We start from the raw sequence: 26,199 nt of genomic DNA on the forward strand, positions 1-26,199 counted from the left end.
TACAACTTTCCGAAAAAAGTTGATGTCTCCCGCGAAATGACATATCACGCAAATATATTTTTAATCACGCATGTGTATTAAAAAACGATCTTTCAGGATTACCGCTCCACGTCATTAAAATTAAAACACACACATGTATGTATATTAATTCTTTTTATTAAATATATATAAAAAATATGTGTATAAGATACAACATTATGTGTAAAGCTGAAATCATACATAGTGTAGTGATACCCATAAATTACATCAAAGGGGGTTGATACAATGGTTAAATATTGACAAATATTTCTCATTTTCCATTATACAATTATATGACACCTTCTTGCGTCAGAAGGTCTCAGATAGCTATAGGTAAAGTCTTTTACCAAATAAATATAATATATTTATTAAACAACAGGCACGTGAAGAAAACAAGTATTAAATAAATTATTATAAATATTTCATAATATCTCTTCTATAATAGGATATTTATAAATATCCCTCTCTCGTCATCTAGAAATTGTTATTGCACATATCGCCCTTTCTAATATCCGTCGCAAAGCCATTTATTGTAACTAAAATGATCGATGCTAAAGTCGGTACCAAAGTAAGACTTCGAAATTAATCTCCAAGTCTCTCTACTGAATCTATATACATATTTCTATATAAATAGTGTATTATTTACGAATTTATTCTGTCACATTTTATGTATTAATCCCCATTGATTTACACGTAAATGTAATCGAGTTGTGCGACGATTATGATTTGCTTTACCGTTACAGTATGTATAAACAAGGCTGACATCGCTCGGTACAATTTATATCAATCGTTCACAGCAGAACCGGGATTTTTACTGAGACAGAAGATTTAAAAAAAATTGAGAGTATATATATTTAGAATATAACTTCAAGAGTAAAAATATAAGATTTTCTGTCGACTTGTGCGTGTTAGGAAAAAAATCAAGGCGTGATTTTGTCATATTTTAGTTGTGAGTGAAAAGGAACATTGCTCCTGTCGCAGAATTTATATACGTGCTTTAAATACTGTACTTAATAATGAAGAAAAATCTTGAGATCGATTAGCAGTAAATTTAATCGTTAGAATAATTTCAGTTGCTCAATCCCGGCTCTGTTCCGCATCGTGAATGCCTCGATTTATCACTATTTCTGCGTTCGTAGCAATCGACTGCTAAAAGGACACGACAATAGGTAGCGAGGTCTATTTAGGGAATCGCGCCAAGTACATTCTCCTCGGCACGCTGCATTGTACATCTTCTATTCGCAGTATAGGTAGTGGTTCCTGACTAAAAACGACAAATATTGCTAGATGTTTATCGTAATTGTTTCGTGAACGTCGGATTACAAGCGTAAGTATACGTATGTATTCCCTTCGAACGATCTCTCTCATACTGTAAATACAATTGTATATGTGAGGGATTTTAGAGAGCAATGGCTTAACCATTATATACGTTAAATGGACAGATTTTGCAGTCTTATTCACAATGATCCGCTAGGTATACCCTCTCATTGAAACGTGCAAAGACATTCGTTATAAATTGCGGATACTTAATGTATCAATATAAATTGATATCTAATAATCTTATAAAGTCTCGCACGGTACTGCAAATCTTACATAAACTGTACAATTTTCTGCTATTAACACGAATTTATATGTACATGAATTTATAGATCATCGATATCTATTGTTATATTTGTGTCTTTGCCTATATGTGTCTGCATTATGTACAAATTACAACATATAATGTATACACATACAATGTGTATAAATGGCAGCTTTACAAATCACGTATAAAACTCTCTACGTACATTGTTACGTAATACACAATTAGCTTGACGTTTTTGTTGGAGAAATAAAATAGAACATTTCTGTGTTTTGAATGGATTATTTGTAACATATAGACAGTACGAAAAAGTATTAGATATAATAGGTAATACAAAAATTATCGGGTATACTGGAATGATTTCACTTGTAAATGTAAATAATATAACGACTGGGAATGTTAGATAAATTTAATGGAAGTAAAAGTATCTCTCTGCGAATAGTATTCCTGGAACACATGCAATTGCTGATCACAGCGAACAATGTTCTATCTGTATACGGACAGTTTTGCGTTTCTTTAAATTTTTTTTATGGCAGAAAATTGAACTCTACAAAAGTAGAATTAACAACAATATTTGTAATAAAATATGTCAAAACATTGTATTACAAATCTTGGAATGTACGGAAATAAAATGCTGATGTAAATTAGACGTAAAAGAAGTTACAAATGTTACAAATATCCATTCAGTAAAATCTACATAATTACGTATAGTGATATTAGTGAATTTCCGTAGACGAGAATTAAATAAAAATTCTTTGTTCATCACTTAACATAAACCCTTTTAAAATGTAACCCACTTATCGTTATAAAATTTTTTAAAGACCTTTAAAGACCTCCCCAGCATAAATCTAATATACAATCTTGCAAAAATATTCTTGCTCGATTTGCTTTGGCTTTAATCACGATATAATCTAGAGTAAAATATATAAAACAAAAAAATTTTACATTCAAATCAATTCGTGAAAAAGAATTGTTAATAAATAAATGTTTAGTTCATATTTACTAAAAAAGCATTAAATTATCTTTTATATGTATATATACATAAATTCAAATTAATAAAAAAGTATTAAAAGTTTCAGTTTGTCCTTTTTTTTGAGAATTCTGATTCACATTTTAACTACTTAGAGTAATTAAAACAATTTTTCTGAGATATTTAATTTGTTTCTAGCTTCATTTCTTTCTATTGCACAGCAACGTGCTTATAGTCAAAATTTTAATCTATAATGTCCTTATATGTCATTCATCCCATAAACAGTTCTGTTTCATTTTAGAATAATATGAGAATATAAAACACTTCTTACAGGTTTTTATGCCACATCGATAGCTGCTTGCTACCTTCTTGCCATCTGACTTTCCTTTGCAAAACTTCAGACCACACGGATACCAGCCGATGCATAATTCGAGGGAGCACGTGCAAGGTGCCCAGAGGTTTGATGTGTCAGCACACTTAGAGACCAGCAGTGACCTTGTATCATTCATGCCCGATTGCGGCACACTTGTAAAGTTATACACAGCTGCCATGAGTAACTCTTCCGAGGAACCTAGGAATGTCATAAAAATTGATATCTACACATAATATTACTACACATATGTACTGATTGCCCTGCATTTTATTACGGATAAGTACCTGGTCTTTGAATCCACTGTTTTATATCGTCATTTCTAGTGTAAGTCGATCCAGCTGCTTCCGCGCAGAGCGTAGTAACGTGCTTCGAGATTTCCTTGGACTGAGAAACGTCCAGAAACAAGTCCATTGTATAATTGACATGACCCCTATCCTCCTCCGCTACGCGCACGGTACCCGGATTCTTCTGGCGTAGCTTGGACATCGCGTCGGACGATATAAAATCTACTTTGTAAAAATGATTCACGAAACACATGACTTGATACTGATTTTGCCCGCGTTCCTCCTCGCCGAGTACCAGAGCTTTTATAACTTGAACTTCCTGTGAAAAACCACAATTGTTTGTAGGAATAAATCACGAAGATCATTCTCTTCTTTCTCGCAGGTTCTTTAAAATGTAAAAATAATTACATTTTTGAAATCGATGAGTTGTGTGACCAGGGTGCCATCGGAACGTTGGAATTCGAGAGTAATCAGATCTTCCGTAACGTTAGACGAGATTGTTTCTAGAAGAATATCACCGCCCTGCAAGTAAAAACAAATTTCTCATTAATAATATTAATAATAGGGAAAATTATCTTCAAGCTCTACTTATTCGCTAATAATATTCAACATTTGCGTTAAATTACGTTTGAGGTTATAACTCAGGAAATGTCTTTATAATCTTTTTTTTTATAATTTTGTACAAATTATGAATTATGAATATAAAAGTGGAGCTGCTGAATGGAGAGCGTAAGAGACATTCACTCACCTGATTTTTTACGTTTATGAGCAAGTGTGTAGTGCATACATCGTAAAAACACTGCAACACGACGCAGATCGCGAGAAACTCGTTGAGCATCCTCATTGTCGCATTGTTAAATCACTGTCGACGCTCGGCTCGCCTCCTCGTCCGGGCCGACGGCGACGAGCCGGAAAATTCGCGTAGAAAAGAAAACAGAGATTACTCCATCGAGTATTATAACCTAATGCGTCAAGCGCTGCTCCGCTCCTTTTTTTCCCCTCCCGCCCTCTCTCTCTCTCTCTCCCTTCGACGGCCTACATTTCTGCCAGTATGGCCAATTCTACATTGAAAGAAAAATTCACTGGTTACCTTTTAAAAAAAATTGACACGAAATTCAAATCTCGCTTAGCGAAGAAGTTGAACGCTGATGCTTAGATTACAGACGGCAAACGATTTATCTGAGCGCACAGGGAGCAGGAATTCGAGATTTCAAATCGCGAAAATCAATAAGACAATCTCGAAAATTAATAAAGTATCAGGAGAATGGGCACAAGGAGGGGTTGCAATTTAAAATTCTAAAAATTTTCCAAGCTTTTAAGAATCGCGAGTTCGGAATCTTAAATCATAAAAATCAAAAGTTTTGCAAATCGACAATAAGGTATACTTGATATAAATATCCTTGATGTAGAGAAAGAAGAAAATGGGTAAAATATGAAATCCGCGAGCACTTGCGAAAAATAAAAAATAAAAAACGTACATTAAAATGTGTATATATCTTTGTTCATGCTGATATTTAAGTTTACAATTAAGTTCGTCGTTTATTCTTATTAATTTTTATAATACTGTTTCGAGCGCTGCACGAAAGCGGATACTCCATTGTCCTCGCTTAATCGCGCGGTCGACGATATTTCCCTCGAGGATTTGCTGATTACGGTGCCTTCTCTGAAAGTAAAGCGTGATAATTAAATGACGAACAAACGTACGCGCAGAGGTAAACTCCATGACTCATAACTCACGAAAATTGCAGTTGTAAAGCCGATAAAATCGATGGTGCCTCCGGCAGCCGCACAGGCTTCAGGTCATATATCTTTAAATGGGCATAAACGGGAATCTGCAAATAGAGAATATAATTATCGATGATACTTGTCGACAGTCGACGGCAAAACTACCAAAAGCACTGGGATAATACTAGAATGTTTCGTTGAATTTTTGTAGCAAATGCATGCCGTTGAATCTTACGTGCAGCAGAGATGTATCCAGGATTGTTGACGGTATGCAACTTGTTGGTAAATCAAGAAGTTGATAATGGCAACCAAGTATCGGGGATTGCAGTTTTTTACCGTGAACTAAATCAAATTCATCGAGCTCCTCTCTCGATTCTGAATGACTTGCGAAGGAATTAGCATCTTGAATCTCCGCTTCTTCTTCCCCGTTCGAAATATCTACATTGCAATAGCGATTTTTATAAAATACTCGCAAAGCGACATGTATGACGATATATGACTAAAATTTTCGAAGGTGAAGTCGTTGGCTTACCAAAATGTGCCATAATACAAATCACTGGTTCTACCGAAATGTTAAAAATTGTACTTTTAGTACTTCCAACAGCTATTATAGTTTATCACGACCTGGACCTGCGCCAGGATCTGCCTGAACTTGCGACATGAGACTCAATTGTTTGGTCGATAATGCTCTTCCCAACGTATGCATAAGTATGCCGAATTTATTATACGTAAAAATAAAGAATTCGAGAATTTTTAATAATATTCCACAAGATCGAATTATTTGAAATTAAATCGAAATATTTTTCGATTTCTTAGGAATCTTAATTATATATTTTCTTTTGTGGAGATATTATCGTCATGTTATAATTTATCATATCAAAAGTATAGAGCTATTAAAAAACGCGAAAAGATGATAGTGTTATTTCATGCAAATATCTTTTTATTTGAAAATGGCACGCAAGAATTCTCAGCGTGTCAATTCTCAACTTTTCTCGTTTTTGACGTCATCAAACAAAAGATTATAACAGAAGCGACAAGTACCCAGCCAGAAGCCTTAATTTGCTATCAATAACATGGTAATGAATATTACATATTTACAATTGAACAAAAGTTTTTATGATATATCTTAATTTCTATCGAAGAATTTAATTGTAGCTCTTTCTATATTGCGTACTTAAAATAAAAATAAGGATTATCGATACTTTTCATATATGTTATTAGGGAAGCTGGTGATAAATGATAACTTGCAAAACAGGTTATATTTCATAAAACTGAAACGACTTTATTATATCAATATCAATTAAAGATCCAACAACTTTGTTAGATTTAATCATAACGTTTATATATTTATTAAGATGAAAATACAGAAATGTTTCTTTTCTTTTTTAAAGATGCGACCGACGTATCTGCGTATAGCTTCGAAGCAACAGCGGTATTCTTTCGGCGCGGTGGTTAACAGTTAACGTGATACACCGAATACGTCTATGTCGTCTATGCTATTTATATATCTCATAGATTGCCTTTACGTATCTTCTTAAGATGATCTGATGAAGTTGCGATGATGGTAGACATCGGTGTAGACATCAGGCACACCCTGAGCGCAAGGCAGAACCCAGGAAGTAATACCGATCTGTACACCGTTGCTGATGAGCGGGCCACCGCTGTCACCCTGGAAATGCAGACAATTTTCATTAAGTTTTTGTTTAACTACAATATAATATTATATCAAGTCTTTTCTAACTGATTGATCAATCGTACGTCTCTTTCAGGGATCCTATATTCCCACATATTCAACGATGTGTGTTACTTACCTGGCAGGCACCAATTCCAAAGCGATTGAGCGTGCACAAGTGGCTGCCGGTCAAGGGCATACCACGGTGATATTGCTGACATTGGTTCTGCGAGACCACGGCTTGGTTCATCTTGAGGAGACTGCGCGCGAGCGATCCACCCGTACTGGTTCTACCCCATCCGGATAGGGTTGCTGTTTGTCCAGCGGAAGGCTTATAGGTAGTCAGATCGATCGCAGATTGGTATTGGTCGTATTGAATCGGCGATCTGAGCTGAAATGAACGAATGACAGAACAGATGACTGATACAGGCGATTTTAAATAAAAGGAGCAAAAAAAGACGTTAAAAGTAATTAGAAAAAAAATTATAAGCTGGCGTTTTTGAAATTGCAGAGGCAAATCACAGTGGCGAACTATCCGAACGTCGACCTACCGTGATCACCGCAACGTCATTCCTCCAAGCATCTTCCCTTCTGCCGGAATATTGCGGATGTACGGCAACTTTCGACACAGTATGGAGCTTTCCTCCATTGATTTGGATGGTGCCGGTGGCAATTCTCAAGTTGTTGTAGGGCGGATATACAATCCCGTCCACGCAATGTGCAGCAGTCAGGATCTTGGTCGGGGCGATGATGGAGCCGCCGCAAATGTGATTGCCATTGACCCTCAGGGAAGCTTGGTGTGGGAATTCGCCTGGTGCGGCAGGCGTACCGCCGACGATCTGTTCGGGATCGTCAGCGAACGTCTCTGTAAATCGATGATATATATGCTAACAATAAATATGCATTTCTTGCGGAACGAACGACGGTATATGATGACTGATGAGCAAGATGTTCATTGGAGGCGAAAAATAACGAGAGAATATTTTGTCATTGTACAATATTGTATTTTACTTACGTTGCGCCAGAACGCCGACCACCAAGAAAATAAAGGGTAGCATGATCGATAATTATCTCAGGTCAAAAATGAAACTGAGAGTAAGGACAATAATTTCTACTCTCTTTTTATAGCGCATTCATATCTGCAACCCGATCTCGGCGAACAGCTGGTCACATTTTTTACAGTAAATAAACGCGATGACACACCCCGCATTTCAATGAGAAAAATACGACAAAATCAAATATTGCACACTTAGTTACGCGGTATCAGTTAAATGGAGAAGAACGATAAAACGTGCAAATAATGAAACATGAGGCGTATCTCTTCATTATTATTGTAGAGCTGATCGTTTATCCAAGCGAAACGTAAGATATCGAAAAGCAAATAGAAAATTTTATCGCTTGACATTCAAGTAAATTAAATAGAAATTATTATTGGTACAGTCTAACATTTTTTATTTTATACTAGAAACTATATTTCTATGATTATGAGAAAAATTGGAGATTACTTATTCCTACTGTCTAATATATATTATACAGAAATGTAAATCGCGCATCATTTTTTAATACGTTAAATGCAAAAGGAACTCAAGATAATATAGAGAATAAAATTGTATACTTTCAACATGTACTAAATATATAATCTATCTTACAATGTTGCAAATATTGAACAATAAGAATACGATTTAATTTGCATCTCACTCTTATAGAATTGTTTTCTTTAAATGTGCACAAGAAATACATTTGTAATATATCTCTAATACATAGAATGGTTTTAGAACTCGTATTCAGCTATTATTTCTCAAGACATCCAGAGAATATTAAATTAAGATGCTTTGAAGAGAGAGAGATGATATCCGTTTTGGATGTTCTTTGGATTTTCAAACTATCTGGGTATTGCAATTGTACGTTGCAGTTTATCGCATAAAAAATATTAAGTCATAAAGAAATGCAAAGATAACACACACACAATTCAAGGTAAAGACAAAACTCTTAATTAAACATTTTGTGTTATCTTTATTATCAATATCTGCTGATGATTTGTTAAGCTGTGTATGTATCATACAAGTATGTATGTAATTTTGGAATCAGCGAAACACAAGTTATGATATCATTATTAATAAACCATTATATATTCAATCTGCTATCAATATCACGACAATAAATATTACAAAAATTAGCATTGGGCAAAAATTTGTTGCAAAAATGTTTCTTAATTTCTACAGACGAGTTAAATTACAGCTTTCTAATATTGTCTGTTTAAGAAAAGAAAATTATGAATTATTTTTTTACTATATTAAGGAAGTGGAATTTGGAGATGGATAATAAATCTGCATACAGTTATATTTGTCACACATTAATTATACCGTTTATTTATTTATTTATATATTATAAATATAGAAGTATTTATTTTCTTTTACAGAAGCGGTCGATGTATCATTAACGTATATAAGCTGCGACATCGTAAATATATTCTTCCGGCACATTGACATGGTACGTTGAATAGATCTATGTCGTTTATGTCTCATAGATTGCCTTTACGTATCTTCTGAAGCATATATGATGAAGTTGAGATGGTAATAGACATCGGTGTAGACATCAGGATAACCCACGGCGCAAGAAGCAACCCAGGAAGTAACACCGATTTGTACGCCGTTATTGATGAGCGGACCACCGCTGTCACCCTGGAAATTCAGACAGACGTTTGCGTTAACTTCTCGTTTAACTACCGAGTCTCTTAAACAACTGATGGATTAATCATCTCTATCAGGGATAGGTACTATTCCCACATATTCAACGATATATGTTACTTACCGAGCAAGCGCCAATTCCGTAGCGATTGAGCGTACACAAGTGACTGCCGGTCAAAGGCATATTATAGTGGCTCTTCTGGCACTGGCTCTTCGAGACCACGAACTGGTTCATCTTGAGAAGATTGCGCGGATACGGCCCTTTCGCGCTGATCCGACCCCATCCGGATAAGGTACATTGCTGTCCGGGGGTAGGCTTAGAGGTGGTCAGAGCGATTGGAGATTGATATTTGTTGTATTCAATCGGCGATTTGAGCTGAAACGAACGAAACAGATGGCTGAAACAGATGATTTAAACAAAAGGAGCAAAAATGGAGGAACGAGATGTACTGCAATATTAGAAAAAAATAGAAAGAAATTTATAAAGCTGGCGCTTTCGAAATTGCAGACGCAAATGGCAGTGACGAATTATCCTGATACTTCGATCGACTTACTGTGATCACCGCGATGTCATTTTTCCAAGCATCTTCCTCGCCAGGCACCTTGCCGGAGTATTCCGGATGCACGACAATGGTTTTCACGGTGTGGAGCTCTCCTCCCATGCTATCGATGCTGCCAGTCGCGACCTTGAAATTGCGGTAAGGTGGATATACAAACTCCACGCAATGAGCGGCAGTCAGGATCTTCGTAGGGGCGATGATGGAGCCGCCGCAAACGTGTCCAAAGCCGTCCAACCTCAGGGAAACTTGATGCGGGAACTCGCCTGGTACGGCGAGCTGACCGCCGACGATCGCTTCGGGTTTATCAGCGAACGTCTCTGAAAATCAATAATAATATATATGCTTATAATAAATATTCATTTCTTACAGAACGAACGATAGTATGTATGACTGATGACCGCGGCGACGAGCAAGATATTCATCAAAGGCGAAAAATAACAAGAGATTATTTTGTCATTATACTATATTATACTTTACATACGCTGCGCGAGAACGCCTACTACTAAGAAAATAAATAGTAGCATGATTGATAATTAACTCAGGCTAGATCAAAAATGAAACTGGGAGTGAAGACAATCATTTCTATTCCCTTTTTATAGCGGATTGATATCATTCATATTATCTACTAGGCTAACGTACAGTTGGTCGCATTTATTATGGTGAATGTGATAACGTATGTGTTCCGCATTTTGATGAGGCAGATATGGCAAAATCAAAGATTACAGTCTTAATTACGTTGCGGCTTTATTGTGATTTAAATGAAGAAGAACGATAAAATACACGTCATAATAACCAAATATACGAAACGTATCTTTTCATTATTTGTTATCTATTATTGCGGGACTCACTCATCCGAAAAAAACGTGTAGATATCGAAAGCTAACGGACGATATTGAAAAGCTAACGAAAAAATTTGACGTTCATTCAATTTAACAAATTAGTAATACAATGCACAGTTGAATGATTAATTAAATAGACAATTAAATGTCTAGAAAAGAAGAGATAATTCTTTTATCATGAAAGAACACGAATCCAAACATATATATGCTTCGAGTTAATTTGTTCTTCGAAAAAATAAATATCACGGTTTCTATATTTCTACTTTGCATGTTTCTTGTGTCAAATTGTTTTTAAAATTTTCTTATGCAAAATAATTTATGGTAAAAAACTACAAATTGCGATAAAGTGAAAAAATTATTCGCAGTTTAGCTAACAATTGCAACATATATGCTTGAATGAACAATTGGATAAATAAAATTCGAGACATGAAAATCTCATTAAAAAAGAGACATCTCGCTTAAAAAAAAAAAAAATATTTTTTTCCCTTGATTATCATTAAATAAACGAGTTCTTGAAATTAAGTAATTACTTTTCGATACATCTCACTTAGCAAACTTATATAAAACCACGGCTGTGTAAATATAAATATCTTTATTTTCGAAGAATCTGAAAGTATCGAAACAATAAGAAATAAATACTTCGCGAAATGAAAAAAAATACGCGATGACTTTTCTAAACATAACATCAACGTATAACCTATCACATTACTATTAATATTATAAGGGTTGAAGGCGTTAACGCTCCTAACCTAAAAGGAGCAAATCCGAAAAAAATATTATAAATGAATATAATTCTTATTCACCGCTTCTCGTACGCCCGGTTCATCATATCCTTGATCAATATACGGCAATGCATAAACAATCACTTCTCCTGCCATAATGTATTAAAATAAAAATGCGTAAAATTAGTCTCTGTCTCTGTGTTAATTCCTTGAAAGCAACTGTCTTTGACTGTCTTCTTCTTCTTTCTTTATTTTGACTCCTGCCTCCTGCCTTTTTTCAGAGGACAATACTGCGAAAGCTAAAGCGGGGAACACAGGCTTTTGTATAACGCATAATACGTACGCATAAGATAACTGATTGGTCTATTTCCTTATGCACATGTGTATGGACCAATCAATTTTTTTATGCTTACGCATTATGCGTTGTGCAGAAGTGTGTGCTCCCCGTTTAACAGACGTAAGTAATAAAAGTTGATCAACTACAATCGATTATTCTTGGATTGTAAAAATCTCATGGATCGTAAAAATCTTAAACAATTAAAACATTTTAAATTTTTAATAAAACACTTTATTTTATTCCCTTTACTAATTTAACAAATTAACTAATAAACTAAATACATCTCACTTTTATAAACAAACGTATGATCTTAATATGTTCTATATTACGCTGCTAGTCAACGAGAAAACAATAGCGACAAGTGCCGTCGGGTCGGGCACCGTTTAGCGGAAAGATTATACTAGCTCTTTAAAGTGACGAACGACAAGAATCTCGAGAAATACGAACGTTTATTTTAACATTGTTATGTGTCCGTTAATGCAAATCATGCTCTCTCAAACGAGATTTGACAATAAAGAGTTTTAAAATACTGTTGCATACGTTTTACATTTCAGCTTATGCGAAACTTTTCGCCGCATTTTGCGTTTGCATAAATTATTCAAAAGAACATAATTAATAAGTATATTAATAATTAGATTAATAGAATACTGTAATCTAAAATAATAATTAAAAAATAGCAAGAATTTAATTATGCATCAGTAGAAACGTTAAAAGATAATAAAAAGTTTAATAGAAGAATTAATTCGGATGATAAAGTAGGCGAAACTCAGGTTGCGCACCGCGAAATCTCGGAAATTTACTCCTGATATATCAGGAAAGCATGTTGAGCGAGGAGGTTGACGGAGGTATTCCGCGGGTGTTTTGAAATGCGAAATGCGCTGAACGACACTGGGTCATATGGTCATATCTCGAGAAATATATTCATTTTAACATTGTTATGTAATGTATCCGTTAATACAAATCATGCTCTCTCAAACGAGATTTGACAATAGAGTTTTAAAATGCTGTTGCATACGTTTTACATTTCACTTATGCGAAACTTTCTGCCGTATTTTGCGCTTGCATAAATTATTCAAAAGAACATAATTAGTTAGTAACTATATATTAATAATTAGATTAATAGAATACTGTAATATAAAATAATAATTTAAAAATAGCAAGAATTTAATTATGCATCAGTAGAGACGTTAGAAGACAATAAAAGTTAATAAAAGAATTAATTCGGATGATAAAGTAGGCGAAACTCAGGTTTCGCACCGCGAAATCTCGGAAATTTACTCCTGATATATCAGGAAAGCATGTTGTGCAAGGAGGTTGTCCGGTTGCAGTAGGTATCCCGAGCGCGGGTGTTTTGCCACCTCACATTGGCTAATGCCTCCTCGTAATCACGCTGCTATTGGTCAGAGCGCGGGAGCCTACTGCCCTTCCTATGCACACCTGCCAGCGCTCTGATTGGCCGTAGGCTGGGCATCTTCGTCGCGCGCCCGGCGCGCCGTTTCAATGGTGATGGGTAATAGTGGGGGTAGGCGTGCCGCTGCTCGAATACCTCTACTAAAACCTCCTCGCTCACATGCTTCCCGCGTAACAGGAGCGATTTCTGAGGAATTACAGACGACTCCAAACTCGAGATTCTCGCTTTCCTCATAACAAAAAGTTCTTTTTATAATTTTTATGATCTTTCAAGCGCCAAACGAATGCACGATATATTTCTCGATCGTTATTACTTAATAATAATTTAATATTAATATATATTGTTTGTTAAATTAATAACATTTTTATTAATTACTTTTTTATATATGTACTACATGTATGAATAACTGAAACTATTATACGAATTAATGCAGTGCTCGTGCTCGGCCGGCTCGGCCGGCTCGGCGGAAAGCTTGTATATAGAAGCTCCGAAATGCGCTGAACGACACTGGGGTCATATCTCAAGATATATATTTATTTTAACATTGTTATGTATGCTTTAATGCGAAACTTGCTCTCTTAGATGTAATTAGACGCTAAAGAGTTTCAAAATGTTGCTGCATAATGCTAGCCAAAGAGAAAAATGTAGCTGCGAATACCGACTGATGGCGTTGGACGATAAATTCGAAGCTCCGAAATATATTATACGCTTAACGCTGCCCGTCGGCTTTCACTGCTATCTTTTTCTCGTTGGCTAGCATTATGCAGCAGTTTATAATTATTTATCGTTTAATCACATTCGAGATAGCATACCTCGTATTAAAGAATACATTACAATGTTAAAATAAACGTATTTCTCATCAAGATATGTCGTGTCGCTCGTCACATTTCAAAGCTTCGACTTTCTCACCGAGAGCCGCCTGCAGACGGCATTTGTGGCTACACATTTCTCGTTGGCTAGTATTATGCAACAGCATTCTATAACTCTTTATCGTCTAATCTTGTTCGAGAGAGCATGCCTCACATTAAAGGATACATAACAATTATAAAATGAATGTATTTTTCGAGATTTGTTTTGTGTCGTTTGTAACATTTCGGACCGTCTACCTTCCCACCGAGCGCGAGCGACGGCATTCGTAGCTCCTTTTTCTCGTTGGCTAGCATTATGCAACGATATTCTGAAACTTTTTATCGTTTAATGTTGTTCGAGAGAGCATGTCTCACATTAAAGGATACATAACAATTATAAGATGAATGTATTTCTCGAGATTTGTTTTGTGTCGTTTGTAACATTTCGGACCGTTTATTATACCTTCCTACCGAGCGCGAGCGACGGCATTCGTAGCTCCTTTTTCTCGTTGGCTAGCATTATGCAACAGCATTCTAAAACTCTTTATCGTTTAATCTTATTCGAGAGAGCCTAATTCGTATTAAAGGACACATAAAAATGTTAGAATAAACGTATTTCTCGAGATTTATTTGGTGTCGCGTGTGATATTTCGGAGCTCAGAATTTCTCGTCCAACGCCGCCCGTCGGCATTCGCAGCTACCTTTTTCTCTTTGGCTAGCATTATGCAACAGCATTTTATAATTATTTATCGTCTAATCACATTCGAGAGAGCATGCCTCGCATTAAAGGACACATAACGATATTAAAATAAACGTATTTCTCGAGATATTTAAGTCGGTGTCGCGTATCCAAAGATCGGCGTTCTGAAATACGATACGCGACACCAACTGAATCTCGATCGAAATAAGTTTATTTGAATATTGTTATGTGTCCTTTAATGTGAAGCATACTCTCTCGAACAATATTAGACGATAAAGAGTTATAGAATGCTGTTGCAAAATGCTAGCCAACAAGAAATGTGTATAGCCACGAATACCGTCCGGCGGCTTTCGGTGAGAAAAGTCGAAGCTCTGAAATGTTAAAATAAAATAAAAAGTCGCTCTGCGCACGTTTCGTTAAGAATGTTAAGATCTTGCGCACTTTCTCGTCTTAGTAATTGAAACTGTAAAATTGCCAGTATTAATAATGACTAATTCCAATACGGCAGATTTCAAACTAACGAGTGATAGTTAAATCATCTTTCTATCGTTTGCGGTTGCCGGAGATATAAGCGTTTAATGAAAAAAAATAAAAAATCGCTTGGCGCCCGAATCCTTAAGATTTTGCGCGTTTTCTCGTTTTAATAAACGGAAATAAATAATTGCCAATAATAAAAGTAAGCAATTCTAATAGAGTAGAGCACGATCTAAAAAGTGCTTTTTGAATCATCTTTCTGTCTTTTACGATTGCCGAGATATAAACGTTTAATGAAAATGATGAATGCGGCGAGGCGCGCGATTCTTATTTAGCTATAGCTCGCGCTTTATTATTGCTTTAATAAACGAAAGTACATAATATTGCGAGCAATACACGTGCGTAATACCAATAAGGCAAAGTACGAAGTATACAAAGTCTTTTCTTAATCATCTTTCTATCATTTACGGTTGCTGAGACATAAGCGTTTTAAGAAAGTCAGAAATCATTTGGCGCCCGATCTTTATGGCACGCGCGCGCTTTATCATGTTAAATAAACGGAAGCACGTAATTGTTAGTAATAAAATCGAGATATTCCAATAGCGCAGAGTATAAACTAAACAGTCCTTTTTGAATCATCTCTATATCTTCGGTGGTTGCTCAGATATTTGCGATAAACGATAGGGAGAACTTTTTTTCCTCGCGCCAAGCCAGCAACACATGGCCTTGACCCTACTTGAGCGGCGCGGGCGGGCGGTTGTCATGACGTCACGAGCAGCTGTACATACATTATTGATCCACTTTCTGGCCTTGACCTAGATCGCCGAGTCCGGGAATGCCGGCGCGCGGCGTGCAACGTCTATCGTAAATGTTTGATGTTTTTGCTGATTTTTAAAGGTTTATTTTAAGTAGCGAATGGCCTGCTTCCAAAGCAGCGTCGTTTACGCTGTCACAGCTTCCTCCTTAATGTGAGATATTGCAATCACATATTAGATGTCATACATCCATGCATTAGCGCTAATTACAAAATAAATAATTGCCGATAATAAAAGTGAGCAGTTCTGATAGAGTATTAAAGCACGATGTAAAAAGTGCTTTTTGAATCATCTTTCTATCATTTGCGGTTGCCGACATATAAACGTTTAATGAAAATGACAAATGCGGCGAGGCGCACGATTCTTTTGGCTAGCTCGCGCTTTATTGCTTTAATAAATGAAAGTACATAATATTGCGAGTAATATAATAGAGTAATACCAATACCATAAAGTACAAAATCTTTCTTTAATCATCTTTCTATCATTTACGATTGCCGAGATATAAGCGTTTTATGAAAGTTAGAAATCATTATAGAAGCTCTGAAATGCGACGAATGACACCGGTTAAATCTCGAGAGATATATCTTTATTCTAACATTCTTATGTGTTCTATAACGCAAATAATGCTCTCTTGAATAAAATTCCACGATAAAGAGTTTATTCTATTTCGGAGTTTTCTACCTTTCCGACATTCGCATTTATCTCTCTCTCGTTGGCTATTATAGCATTATGCAACAGGTTTCTATAACTCTTTATCGTTTAATCTTATTCGAGAGAGCCTAATTCGTATTAAAGGACACATAAAAATGTTAGAATAAACGTATTTCTCGAGATTTATTTGGTGTCGCGTGTGATATTTCGGAGCTCCGAATTTCTCGTCCAACGCCGCCGCCCGTCGGCATTCGCAGCTACCTTTTTCTCTTTGGCTAGCATTATGCAACAGCATTTTATAATTATTTATCGTCTAATCACATTCGAGAGAGCATGCCTCGCATTAAAGAATACATAACAATATTAAAATAAACGTATTTCTCACGATTTATTTAGTTATCGTATTTCAGAGCTCCGACTTTATCGTCCAACGCCGCCCGTCGCGGCACATTCGCGGCTACCTTTTTCTCGTTAGCTATAGCATTATGCAACAAGTTTCTATAACTCTTTATCGTTTAATCTTATTTGAGAGAGCCTAATTCGCATTAAAGGACACATAACAATGTTAGAATAAACGTATTTCTCGAGATTTATTTGATGTCGCGTGTGGCATTTCGGATCTCCGAATTTGTCAGCCAACGCCGCCCGTCGGCATTCGCGGCTACCTTTTTCTTGTTATCTAACAATATGCAACAACATTTTGAAACTCTTTAGCGTCTAATTACATCTGAGAAAGCAAGTCTCGCATTAAAGCATACATAACAATGTTAAAATAAATATATTTCTCGAGAGACCCAGTGTCGTTCAGCGCATTTCGGAGCTTCTATACAACCTTTCCGCCGAGCCGACCGAGCACGAGCACTGCATTAATTCGTATAATAGTTTCAGTTATTCATACATATAGTACATATATAAAAAAAGTAATTAATAAAAACGTTATTAATTTAACAAACAATAGATATTAATATTAAATATTATTAAGTAATAACGAGAAATATATCGTGCATTCGTTTGGCGCTTGAAAGATCATAAAAATTATGAAAAGAATTTTTTGTTATGAGGAAAGCGAGAATCTCGAGTTTGGAGTCGTCTGTAATTCCTCAGAAATCGCTCCTGTTATGCGGGAAGCATGTTGAGCAAGGAGGTTTTAGTAGAGGTATTCGAGCAGCGGCACGCCTACCCCCACTATTACCCATCGCCATTGAAACGACGCGCCGGGCGCCGGGCGCGCGACGAGGATGCCCAGCCTACGGCCAATCAGAGCGCTGGCAGGTGTGCATAGAAGGGGCAGTAGGCTCCCGCGCTCTGACCAATAGCAGCGTGATTACGAGGAGGCAATGTGGGGTGGCAAGACGCGCGCTCGGAATACCTCCGTCAACCTCCTTGCCTAACATGCTAGCCTGATATATCAGGAGTAAATTTCCGAGATTTCGCGGTGCGAAACCTGAGTTTCGCCCACTTTATCATCCGAATTAATTCTTTTATTAACTTTTATTGTCTTCTAACGTCTCTACTGATGCATAATTAAATTCTTGCTATTTTTTAATTATTAATTATGTTCTTTTGAATAATTTATGCAAACGCAAAATGCGGTAGAAAGTTTCGCATACCGAGATGTAAAACGTATGCAACACTCAACAGCATTTTAAAACTCTTTATTGTCAAATCTCGTTTGAAAAAGCATGTTTTGCATTAACGGACACATAATAATGTTAAAATAAATATATTTCTCGAGATATGACCCACTGTCGTTCAGCGCATTTCGCATTTCAAAACACCCGCGGAATACCTCCGTCAACCTCCTCGCTCAACATGCTTTCCTGATATATCAGGAGTAAATTTCCGAGATTTCGCGGTGCGAAACCTGAGTTTCGCCTACTTTATCATCCGAATTAATTCTTCTATTAAACTTTTTATTGTCTTTTAACGTTTCTACTGATGCATAATTAAATTCTTGCTATTTTTTAATTATTATTTTAGATTACAGTATTCTATTAATCTAATTATTAATATAGTTATTGATTATGTTAGTTATATGTTAATTATGTTAACTATAATTAATTATTAATTATAGTTATTTTATTGCAATACAATTATTTTAAAAATATATATAATGTTTTTATATAAAATTAAACATTACATATGTGCAAAAATTGAAGAAAGAGATTTTGAAGATCCTCATTATATCTTAAAATGCAATTATAATTAAATCTTTAAATTTATCATGATTAAAAATTCAATTGCTTTATAGTTTGAAATGTGTCATTTTGGCTAAAAATTTCTAATTTTAAATAAATCTCTGTAGAGATAGTCTAGAGCAATCTGAACAACTTTCGGACGTGAAATGTTCCAGTGAAGGCCGTAGTTGTTTCTCGCAAGTTGCGCGTTTTTCGGTCGACAGTTACTAGACAATCGATAGCTAGCCGATCGATCAAAGAATGCGTGTGCACGCACACACGTCGCGATACTCGCGGTTCATAGCTGTCAGCTGTCATCGCTGTCGTTTGTAACACGAGTTGCAGGAGCTGTCAAAATGTTCGGTGAGTATGGCAATTTACGCAGCTAAAATCTTTCTTATTTTCGAAAGACGCTGGTCGAATCTTTTATCGGACAGCGCGTCACGTCGACGTGCATTTATTCTTATTTCCTTTTTTTTTTTATCAGGCTGTTGCTGGTGTTGCGCTGCGTTACGTCCGAGGTACAAGCGGCTCGTCGACAATATCTTTCCGGTTAATCCGCAGGTGAGATTTCCGTGTCTTCTTCTCCTTTTCTTTCCGTTCTTCTCGTACAGTTCGTTTCTTGTCCAGGATGTTTTATAGTTTCCTTCGCGAGTAAATCAATACCGAAACGCTGTCCTTGACACCAAGTGGGAGACCAAAATGATTATTCTATTTATGGTTGAACCTGTGATATTTGCGGCGAATGAGAAATCGAATTGACACGTGTCCCACACGCGACGATCAGTATTAACGCGCTTCTCTGTTCTCCAGGATGGCTTGATCAAGAACAATATGGAAAAACTGACATTCTATTCATTGAGCAGTCCTGAGAAGTTAGACAGGATCGGGGAATATTTGTTTCAACGAGCTTCCAGGGATATTTACAGGTGATGTAGAAAAGTGTGATATAATAACATCTTTCGTTAGCGTAATATACACAAATGGTTACGTTGTAATGCTGGTTATATAAATAATTATATGCTGCTGTGTACATAAGAACTAGAGAAATTAATCCTAATGACTGCTGCAAACATGACTGGCAATTATTCAGTACATCTATACGTTGGATCTATACATGTAACAAGAATCCTGCCTGATAAGGAATTGTGTTCTTGATAGGAGACGAAATGGCTTTGTCATTATCGCCATGGAAGCAATGGACCAGCTCCTGGTAGCTTGTCACGCCCAAACTTTGAATCTGTTTGTCGAGAGCTTCTTGAAAATGGTACAAAAATTGCTGGAGTCCACGGATCCTCAGTTACAGATTCTCGCAACACAGTCTGTAAGTGATAATCATTATTGGTAGATTAGACATATTAGCGTTGCTGATTCTATCTGATTCGACGTATCGACTTTCAGTTTGTCAGATTTGCCAATATCGAGGAAGACACGCCCTCATATCACACCCGTTACGATTTCTTCGTGTCGAAATATTCGGCAATGTGCCATTCCAATAACGACGATCCCACTACGCGCAAGCAAATCAGGCTTGCTGGAATTCAAGGACTGCAGGTACGCATTTATAAACCTGCATGCACATATTCAAATGTATATTCAAATATATATCTTTTGATATATAGGGCGTTGTGAGAAAAACTCTTTCCGACGACTTGGTGGAGAATATTTGGGAGCCTGTACATATGGACAAGATTGTACCATCGTTGCTGTACAATATGCAAAATTCACGGTAATTTGAAAGAAACGAATTATGTTATGAATTGTTGAATGATATGAATTGACGAGTGAGTTATGAAACGTGCACGTTGACGTATTTCTATCTTTAGATACGCCGATAAGGAAGACGCAACACCAGACAGCCCAACCGAGGAACGATCAGATCCACCGCAATTTGCGGAAACTTGCATGAGAGAATTGATCGGACGCGCATCGTTTGGTCATATTAGATGCGTTATAAGACCTGTATTGAGGTATGGAATGGAGTCTCTCAGAAATTAATATATATGCAAGGAATATTTTAATAATTATCTATGTTATAGGCATCTGGACAATCACCAGTTATGGGTCCCGAACTACTTCGCAATTCATACTTTCAGAATAATTATGTTCTCCATTCAGGTACTTAACGATATAAATCAAGTAATATTTGACACATTGGATAATTAATAATATTACCTTGATGTATATTTTAGTCGCAATATTCCTACACTGTAGTGGAAGCTTTAATGACACATCTTGACGATCACTCAAAGTCATCCCCTAAGATTCGCACTAGTATTGCGGATACTTTGTCCAAGATTATATCAATTGCCGCAGGTGAAAGTGTTGGTAAGTGGGTATACAAAAGTTAAATGAATTCGGTATAAATTCTACTGTCCAATTAACGTAGATTTATATACCGTTTTTATAATCGATAATTATTAGCGTACAGCGAAAATTGAATCCTGCTGTCGCTAAGCTCTTTTTAATGATATACGTTCTTTTTCTAGGACCATCTGTATTAGAGATTATAAATTCCTTATTGTCTCACCTACGAGTTAGTGTAACGAGAAACCAATCGTCAAGTAGTGACGAGCAATTATATCAAGAAGCTCTTATTAACGCCCTTGGAGAGTTCGCGAATCATCTTCCGGATTACCAGAAAATTGAGATTATGATGTTCATTATGAGTAAAGTTCCATACAGTCAGCCAGATCGTATCGTATCGGTCGGCAAAGGAGACGTATTGCTCCAGAGCATACTTTTAAAGTCGCTATTAAAGGTAAATTATTTATTATCGCATAAAATTATATAAACGTAAGCTGTAAGTTTTATTACACAGGTATTTTATTTATATACAGGTTGGCACCAAATATAAAACTATCCATTTGAACACAACATTCCCGCCTAGTTTCTTGGAGCCATTACTGAGAATGTCACTGGCAGCAGACGCTGAAATGAGGCTTCTTGTACAGAAAATATTCCACACTTTAATTGACAGACGGCGAAATATTACAATACTCGCTAAACCAACGTAAGTTTATCTCTTAACAACAAATCTGATCAACAAACGTTGATCTATTATATATACCGTTCTTTTTCTTTTTTTTTTTTTTTTTCAACTCTGGGAATAACTTTTCTTTCTTTCAGTGTGAACGTAGCGGAGCTCGGTCTTGCTATTGAAAAGGCATCCAGACCTGATGTAATCTTTATTCGGAAGCACGGCCCTGAAATCTACTTAGCATTGTACGAATCATTAGAGCTATCTAGTAACACAGTAGAAAATGTGGAATCTATTTATACCACCTTGGCGTTACTTGCCATTGAATTGGCTTCCGAGGAAACGGTGTTGGAGTTACTGAGATTGGTGCTGAGCTTGCAAGACTTGGCACTAACAAGTGCTCAAATTAGTCTTCCACTTAAATTCAATTTACACGCAATAGTTATCAGCCTACTAATCTTAATATCGTACGTCTGCAATATCACCGCTCTTATGGATTATGCGAAGAAGGTAGGTAATTTCGAATTGTCAACCTCCAGCAATTTATTTTATATTAAAGTTACCGATGGACTGCTAAGAATAAAATACACAATTAATCGAATAAATGCGTTTTAAGGTGGTGGAAGCGCGTCGAAATGATAGTCCGCATTTACTACCGGATTTAAAATCTCAATACGATACCGGTCTAACATCCAGATTAGCGCCAACTCTTTTGGTTGATCAAACTGTTGTCAGCGAATGCCTAAAGGGAGCCGGCCTTGATAGTGGGAAATTACAACAAGGTTCAGGTTACAGCGGCAATTCTTTACAACACAGGTAATTATCTACTAAGTGTGGTGATCGATAGTCAGCCGTAGACGTTAAGCATTAGAAAATGTCGTTTTATTTTATATATATATCTAAATTTTATAATATAAAATTAAATTTTCTTTGCTAGGCATTCATGGGTTGATAATACTGGGCGGAATTCGCTAGCCGACATTAATTCTGGAGGTCCCGAATTGGATAGCGGAGGTTCATCACCTGGTGTGCAAAAGGTGTGACTTACATTTACTTTAATTTACACTGAATTAGAAGGGATCTATGATTATTTATTACGACTACTATCATTTTTCTAATTTTATGGATTATTATTGCACAATTTTAATTCTTATTTTCTTATATGTAATTAATTTCTTGCAGAAATTACCTGGAGAAGAGTTAACGTTTGAGAGCATGAAAAGAATTTTGACAGAGAATAATAATAATGAAATAGTGGAAGAAGAGAAGCGAATGCAGCTTTCTCAGTTCTTTAGAAACGCGCCATTCCAGGATTTAGTATCAAAAACACAACCGAAGGTTCATTAACTGGCATATATATTATTGACAATTATCGTAGCTAGTGCAGATTTTTAATCTTTCCTTTTCTGTTCGCAGCACGATGTTCTACAGAGCAAATTGTCAGAGATATTTAACACGCTGTCTGTTGATCCGCGCAACACAGTTCCTACGACCGGACCACAGACAGATACTAAACCAAGTCAAACCCCAGCTTATGAAATTCATTTCCCCGAGCTGTTTGTATATTAAACTGCTAGTATTCTTGTTGCATTAACATTAACGTAGTGTCGCATTATATATTAAGTCCCCTATACGCGTTACAAATATGAATAGTAGCTTCTATATTTTAAAGATTGAATTATGTACATAATAGAGAAACCATTTTTATGTTTCATATTGTTAGATATATATTTTTCTTGAGGTTGATAAGTTTGTACTTATTTACTTTTAATATATGAGTAGATATCAAATGACATGTGAACTGTAATGAAAACGGTTAATTAGTACTTTTATAAAATCATCAATGGTTTTATATATCAAATGATATGTAAAGATACATGAATTTCTTATATACACAGGATTCTATAGAAGCATTCAAGATTTTATAACGTTACCGAATTAACTGTTTTCATCAATATAGGCTGACTCTGACTAATACGTCGATATCTCAGTGTGAATTTAGAGCACAAAACGAACAAAAAAATTTCACACGAGTATCGACATGAAAAAGTCACTCTATATATAAATCAGGTTTCAGCAAGAATTAAGACTAAATAATCTGGATGTATACGTTTCGACAGTAGGCCAGTTAAATGTGCACTGTTATTTAATCCTACCTCTTGTTAATGTAAAGTTAAAAATTGTATATCTGTGTATATCTCTTTATGTATATTCTAGATCGGAAAAAAGAATTTTCTCTCACGGCAGAGTGATTGAAAAATGTTGCACAATGTATATTTATAAATATAGAAAATGGTTCGAAATATTTTGTAAATATATATATTAAAACGCATGTTAACCTGAAAAAAGATTTATTATATTGCAATGCTTATCCTTCTTACATTTATCTCCAGTTCGTATAATCATATGTATGAGAAAGAAGATTTATACATTTTTTTTAGGGAGCAGAGCAACTTTTTTATTGTACTTTGTTCTATGTAGTGTTTTACATCACCAATTGTTCTTTCCTTTATTGAATCTTTGTACAAAATACTCGAAGGATCACCAAATACGTATGTAAATGGAATGAACACAGGTTACATATTTCGCAGAGATATATCTGGAGGGTCCCTTTATTCAACCGCTCATCATAGGAACACGGTTAGTCGGTCACAAATCAAGTACACAAATTAAGTAGCATCTCTTGGAGAGCAGGTAATCAAACTACACATTAATATACCTTACAGTTCTAACTATGCGACAATGTTCGAATATTATTGATCGGCAATTTATACATTGTATAAATTGCACGTCGTTTCTACGCGAGATCGGAGAGACGTTCTCAACGTTTTATATATTACTTCGCGAAGATCGCAAATATAGCTTTTATAATGTACGAGCGATTGAATTAAGGCATTAGAGTAGGATGTGCCATTCGTGCGACGACTACTTAACATAATTTGATGCGTTTCTGTTTTTTTTTCCTTTTTCTTTCTCGTATTGAAATGCGTTTGGTCAAGTTTGGTACACTCTAAGAGGTATTTCAAGGCTCCACCTTCAGCAGCTCCACATCGAAGATGAGAACGGCATTTGGTGGGATAGTGTGTCTCTGTCAAGGCTAATATAAATTTATCGCCTGTCTTGTTTTCATTAAATAGAATAATTGTACTAAATAATTAGCGTTTGATCTATATTCTACGTTATATCGTTTTGCATTAAAGGATATATTCCAGGATGACCTCGGCTACCGTAAGCGAAGTCTGGAGAGCAGGTTAACCTGGCCCGCTGGCCGACGCACATTTGCGCGACTCCTTGGTCCCAGCCTTTAATTACTTCGCCCTTTCCGATTTTGAACTTGAACGGTATGCCGCGGTCCCTGCTGGAGTCAAATTTCTTCCCATTGGCGAGGGTACCTGTAAACACGTCAACGAAACTATAATTATATTTTTACACAATCTTACAATTATTATCTACAGAACTCTCGATATTATAATAACTTCATATAGCGACAGTTTTCTAATTTCTCTTTCTTGGCTGATCCTTCGTTCCTCCCCTATTATATAAATATAATTCAAAGTATATCAATCCTATCATCTTATGTGATAAAATATTCACCTGTATAATGCACGACCACTGTCTGCCCGGCCTTTGGGTAGGTCTGACCTGCACATATAAAAATATTCGTGAAACAACATCGGGGGTGACGAAACCGAGCATGGCATCGCCATTTAAAATTGGTAACGGTGCGTAAATAAGGTAAAGTCGTGTCGTCGTTCAGGAGCTCCCATTTTATTTTCAATAGGGAACAACGCGGCATCGGCCAACGCTGGTTCGCGGCATTTCAGGCCACAACCAGAGGCGCGAGTTAATTTAACGAGACGCTAAAATTTCGGAGCATCGAACATGCGGCATGGCGCGAGCGCGCGCGCGCGCGCGTGAGAGAGAGACAGAGAGGGAAAGAGGGAAAGAGAGAGATTAAAGCAAAATGGGAGAGAGAGAAAGGTTTTCCCGAAGGGAGCGAGACCGACGAGATTCGGCGAGAGTCCCTAGAAAAATAAAACCTGTAATAATTACCGTCTCCAGGACTCAAAACTTCGACATCCACGCCCATGGCTACGTGCTCCTCTTTCTCGGCGTCGAAAGGCGGAAGGTTCTCCCCTCGGGATGGCGAGGTGTGCGCGCGAAGAAGATCGTCGAGACTCGTCGAGGTCGATTCACGTCGGAGGAGCCTGGGTCGGGCGAAGCGAAACTCACCGTAGAAAGGAACTATTCGCGGCGCCTCGAGAAACGACACCGCTCCACTACGCCGTTCAATGAATACAGGCTGAGCGCACGAAATCACCTAGAGTACCGTCCGACGCGCAGGAATATGTACGCCGATTATGTAGGCCGGAA

At 36.5% G+C, this 26,199-nt stretch overlaps 6 protein-coding genes across 6 annotated transcripts; 1 reads left to right on the top strand and 5 right to left on the bottom strand.

Moving 5' to 3' along the window:
- Positions 1 to 136: 136 nt before the first annotated feature.
- On the bottom strand, positions 137 to 4,243 carry Oaf (out at first). The gene is made up of 4 exons (XM_071780811.1): positions 3,976 to 4,243; positions 3,636 to 3,749; positions 3,228 to 3,546; positions 137 to 3,141 (listed from the first exon to the last, which is right to left on the bottom strand). Exons 1-4 carry the CDS (start codon positions 4,069 to 4,071, stop codon positions 2,837 to 2,839), a joined length of 834 nt encoding a protein of 277 aa, XP_071636912.1. The 5' UTR covers positions 4,072 to 4,243; the 3' UTR covers positions 137 to 2,836.
- Positions 4,244 to 4,692: 449 nt separating this feature from the next.
- Positions 4,693 to 5,625, bottom strand: LOC139814514 (uncharacterized). Its single transcript, XM_071780818.1, has 4 exons — positions 5,485 to 5,625; positions 5,188 to 5,390; positions 4,965 to 5,059; positions 4,693 to 4,890 (listed from the first exon to the last, which is right to left on the bottom strand). The coding sequence occupies exons 1-4, from the start codon at positions 5,495 to 5,497 to the stop codon at positions 4,776 to 4,778; spliced, it is 426 nt and encodes a 141-aa protein (XP_071636919.1). The 5' UTR covers positions 5,498 to 5,625; the 3' UTR covers positions 4,693 to 4,775.
- Positions 5,626 to 6,046: 421 nt separating this feature from the next.
- On the bottom strand, positions 6,047 to 7,757 carry LOC139814511 (chymotrypsin-1). The gene is made up of 4 exons (XM_071780815.1): positions 7,640 to 7,757; positions 7,176 to 7,489; positions 6,764 to 7,015; positions 6,047 to 6,621 (listed from the first exon to the last, which is right to left on the bottom strand). The coding sequence occupies exons 1-4, from the start codon at positions 7,680 to 7,682 to the stop codon at positions 6,487 to 6,489; spliced, it is 744 nt and encodes a 247-aa protein (XP_071636916.1). The 5' UTR covers positions 7,683 to 7,757; the 3' UTR covers positions 6,047 to 6,486.
- Positions 7,758 to 8,961: 1,204 nt separating this feature from the next.
- Positions 8,962 to 11,716, bottom strand: LOC139814513 (chymotrypsin-2-like). The gene is made up of 4 exons (XM_071780817.1): positions 11,514 to 11,716; positions 9,866 to 10,188; positions 9,436 to 9,687; positions 8,962 to 9,305 (listed from the first exon to the last, which is right to left on the bottom strand). The coding sequence occupies exons 2-4, from the start codon at positions 9,971 to 9,973 to the stop codon at positions 9,159 to 9,161; spliced, it is 507 nt and encodes a 168-aa protein (XP_071636918.1). The 5' UTR covers positions 9,974 to 10,188; positions 11,514 to 11,716; the 3' UTR covers positions 8,962 to 9,158.
- A 7,350-nt stretch (positions 11,717 to 19,066) lies between these two features.
- On the top strand, positions 19,067 to 24,128 carry Stma (Protein EFR3 homolog stmA). The gene is made up of 16 exons (XM_071782458.1): positions 19,067 to 19,208; positions 19,333 to 19,409; positions 19,659 to 19,774; positions 20,007 to 20,169; positions 20,247 to 20,399; positions 20,468 to 20,574; positions 20,672 to 20,815; positions 20,885 to 20,963; positions 21,038 to 21,173; positions 21,335 to 21,606; positions 21,686 to 21,858; positions 21,975 to 22,335; positions 22,442 to 22,641; positions 22,763 to 22,862; positions 23,008 to 23,163; positions 23,242 to 24,128. The coding sequence occupies exons 1-16, from the start codon at positions 19,202 to 19,204 to the stop codon at positions 23,392 to 23,394; spliced, it is 2,397 nt and encodes a 798-aa protein (XP_071638559.1). The 5' UTR covers positions 19,067 to 19,201; the 3' UTR covers positions 23,395 to 24,128.
- Positions 24,129 to 24,159: 31 nt separating this feature from the next.
- Positions 24,160 to 26,199, bottom strand: Fkbp12 (peptidyl-prolyl cis-trans isomerase Fkbp12). Its single transcript, XM_071782461.1, has 4 exons — positions 25,879 to 26,199; positions 25,420 to 25,467; positions 25,031 to 25,217; positions 24,160 to 24,905 (listed from the first exon to the last, which is right to left on the bottom strand). Exons 1-4 carry the CDS (start codon positions 25,913 to 25,915, stop codon positions 24,848 to 24,850), a joined length of 330 nt encoding a protein of 109 aa, XP_071638562.1. The 5' UTR covers positions 25,916 to 26,199; the 3' UTR covers positions 24,160 to 24,847.

The sequence above is a fragment of the Temnothorax longispinosus genome, chromosome 6, assembly GCF_030848805.1.
Source record: "Temnothorax longispinosus isolate EJ_2023e chromosome 6, Tlon_JGU_v1, whole genome shotgun sequence".
Lineage (NCBI taxonomy): Eukaryota > Metazoa > Arthropoda > Insecta > Hymenoptera > Formicidae > Temnothorax > Temnothorax longispinosus.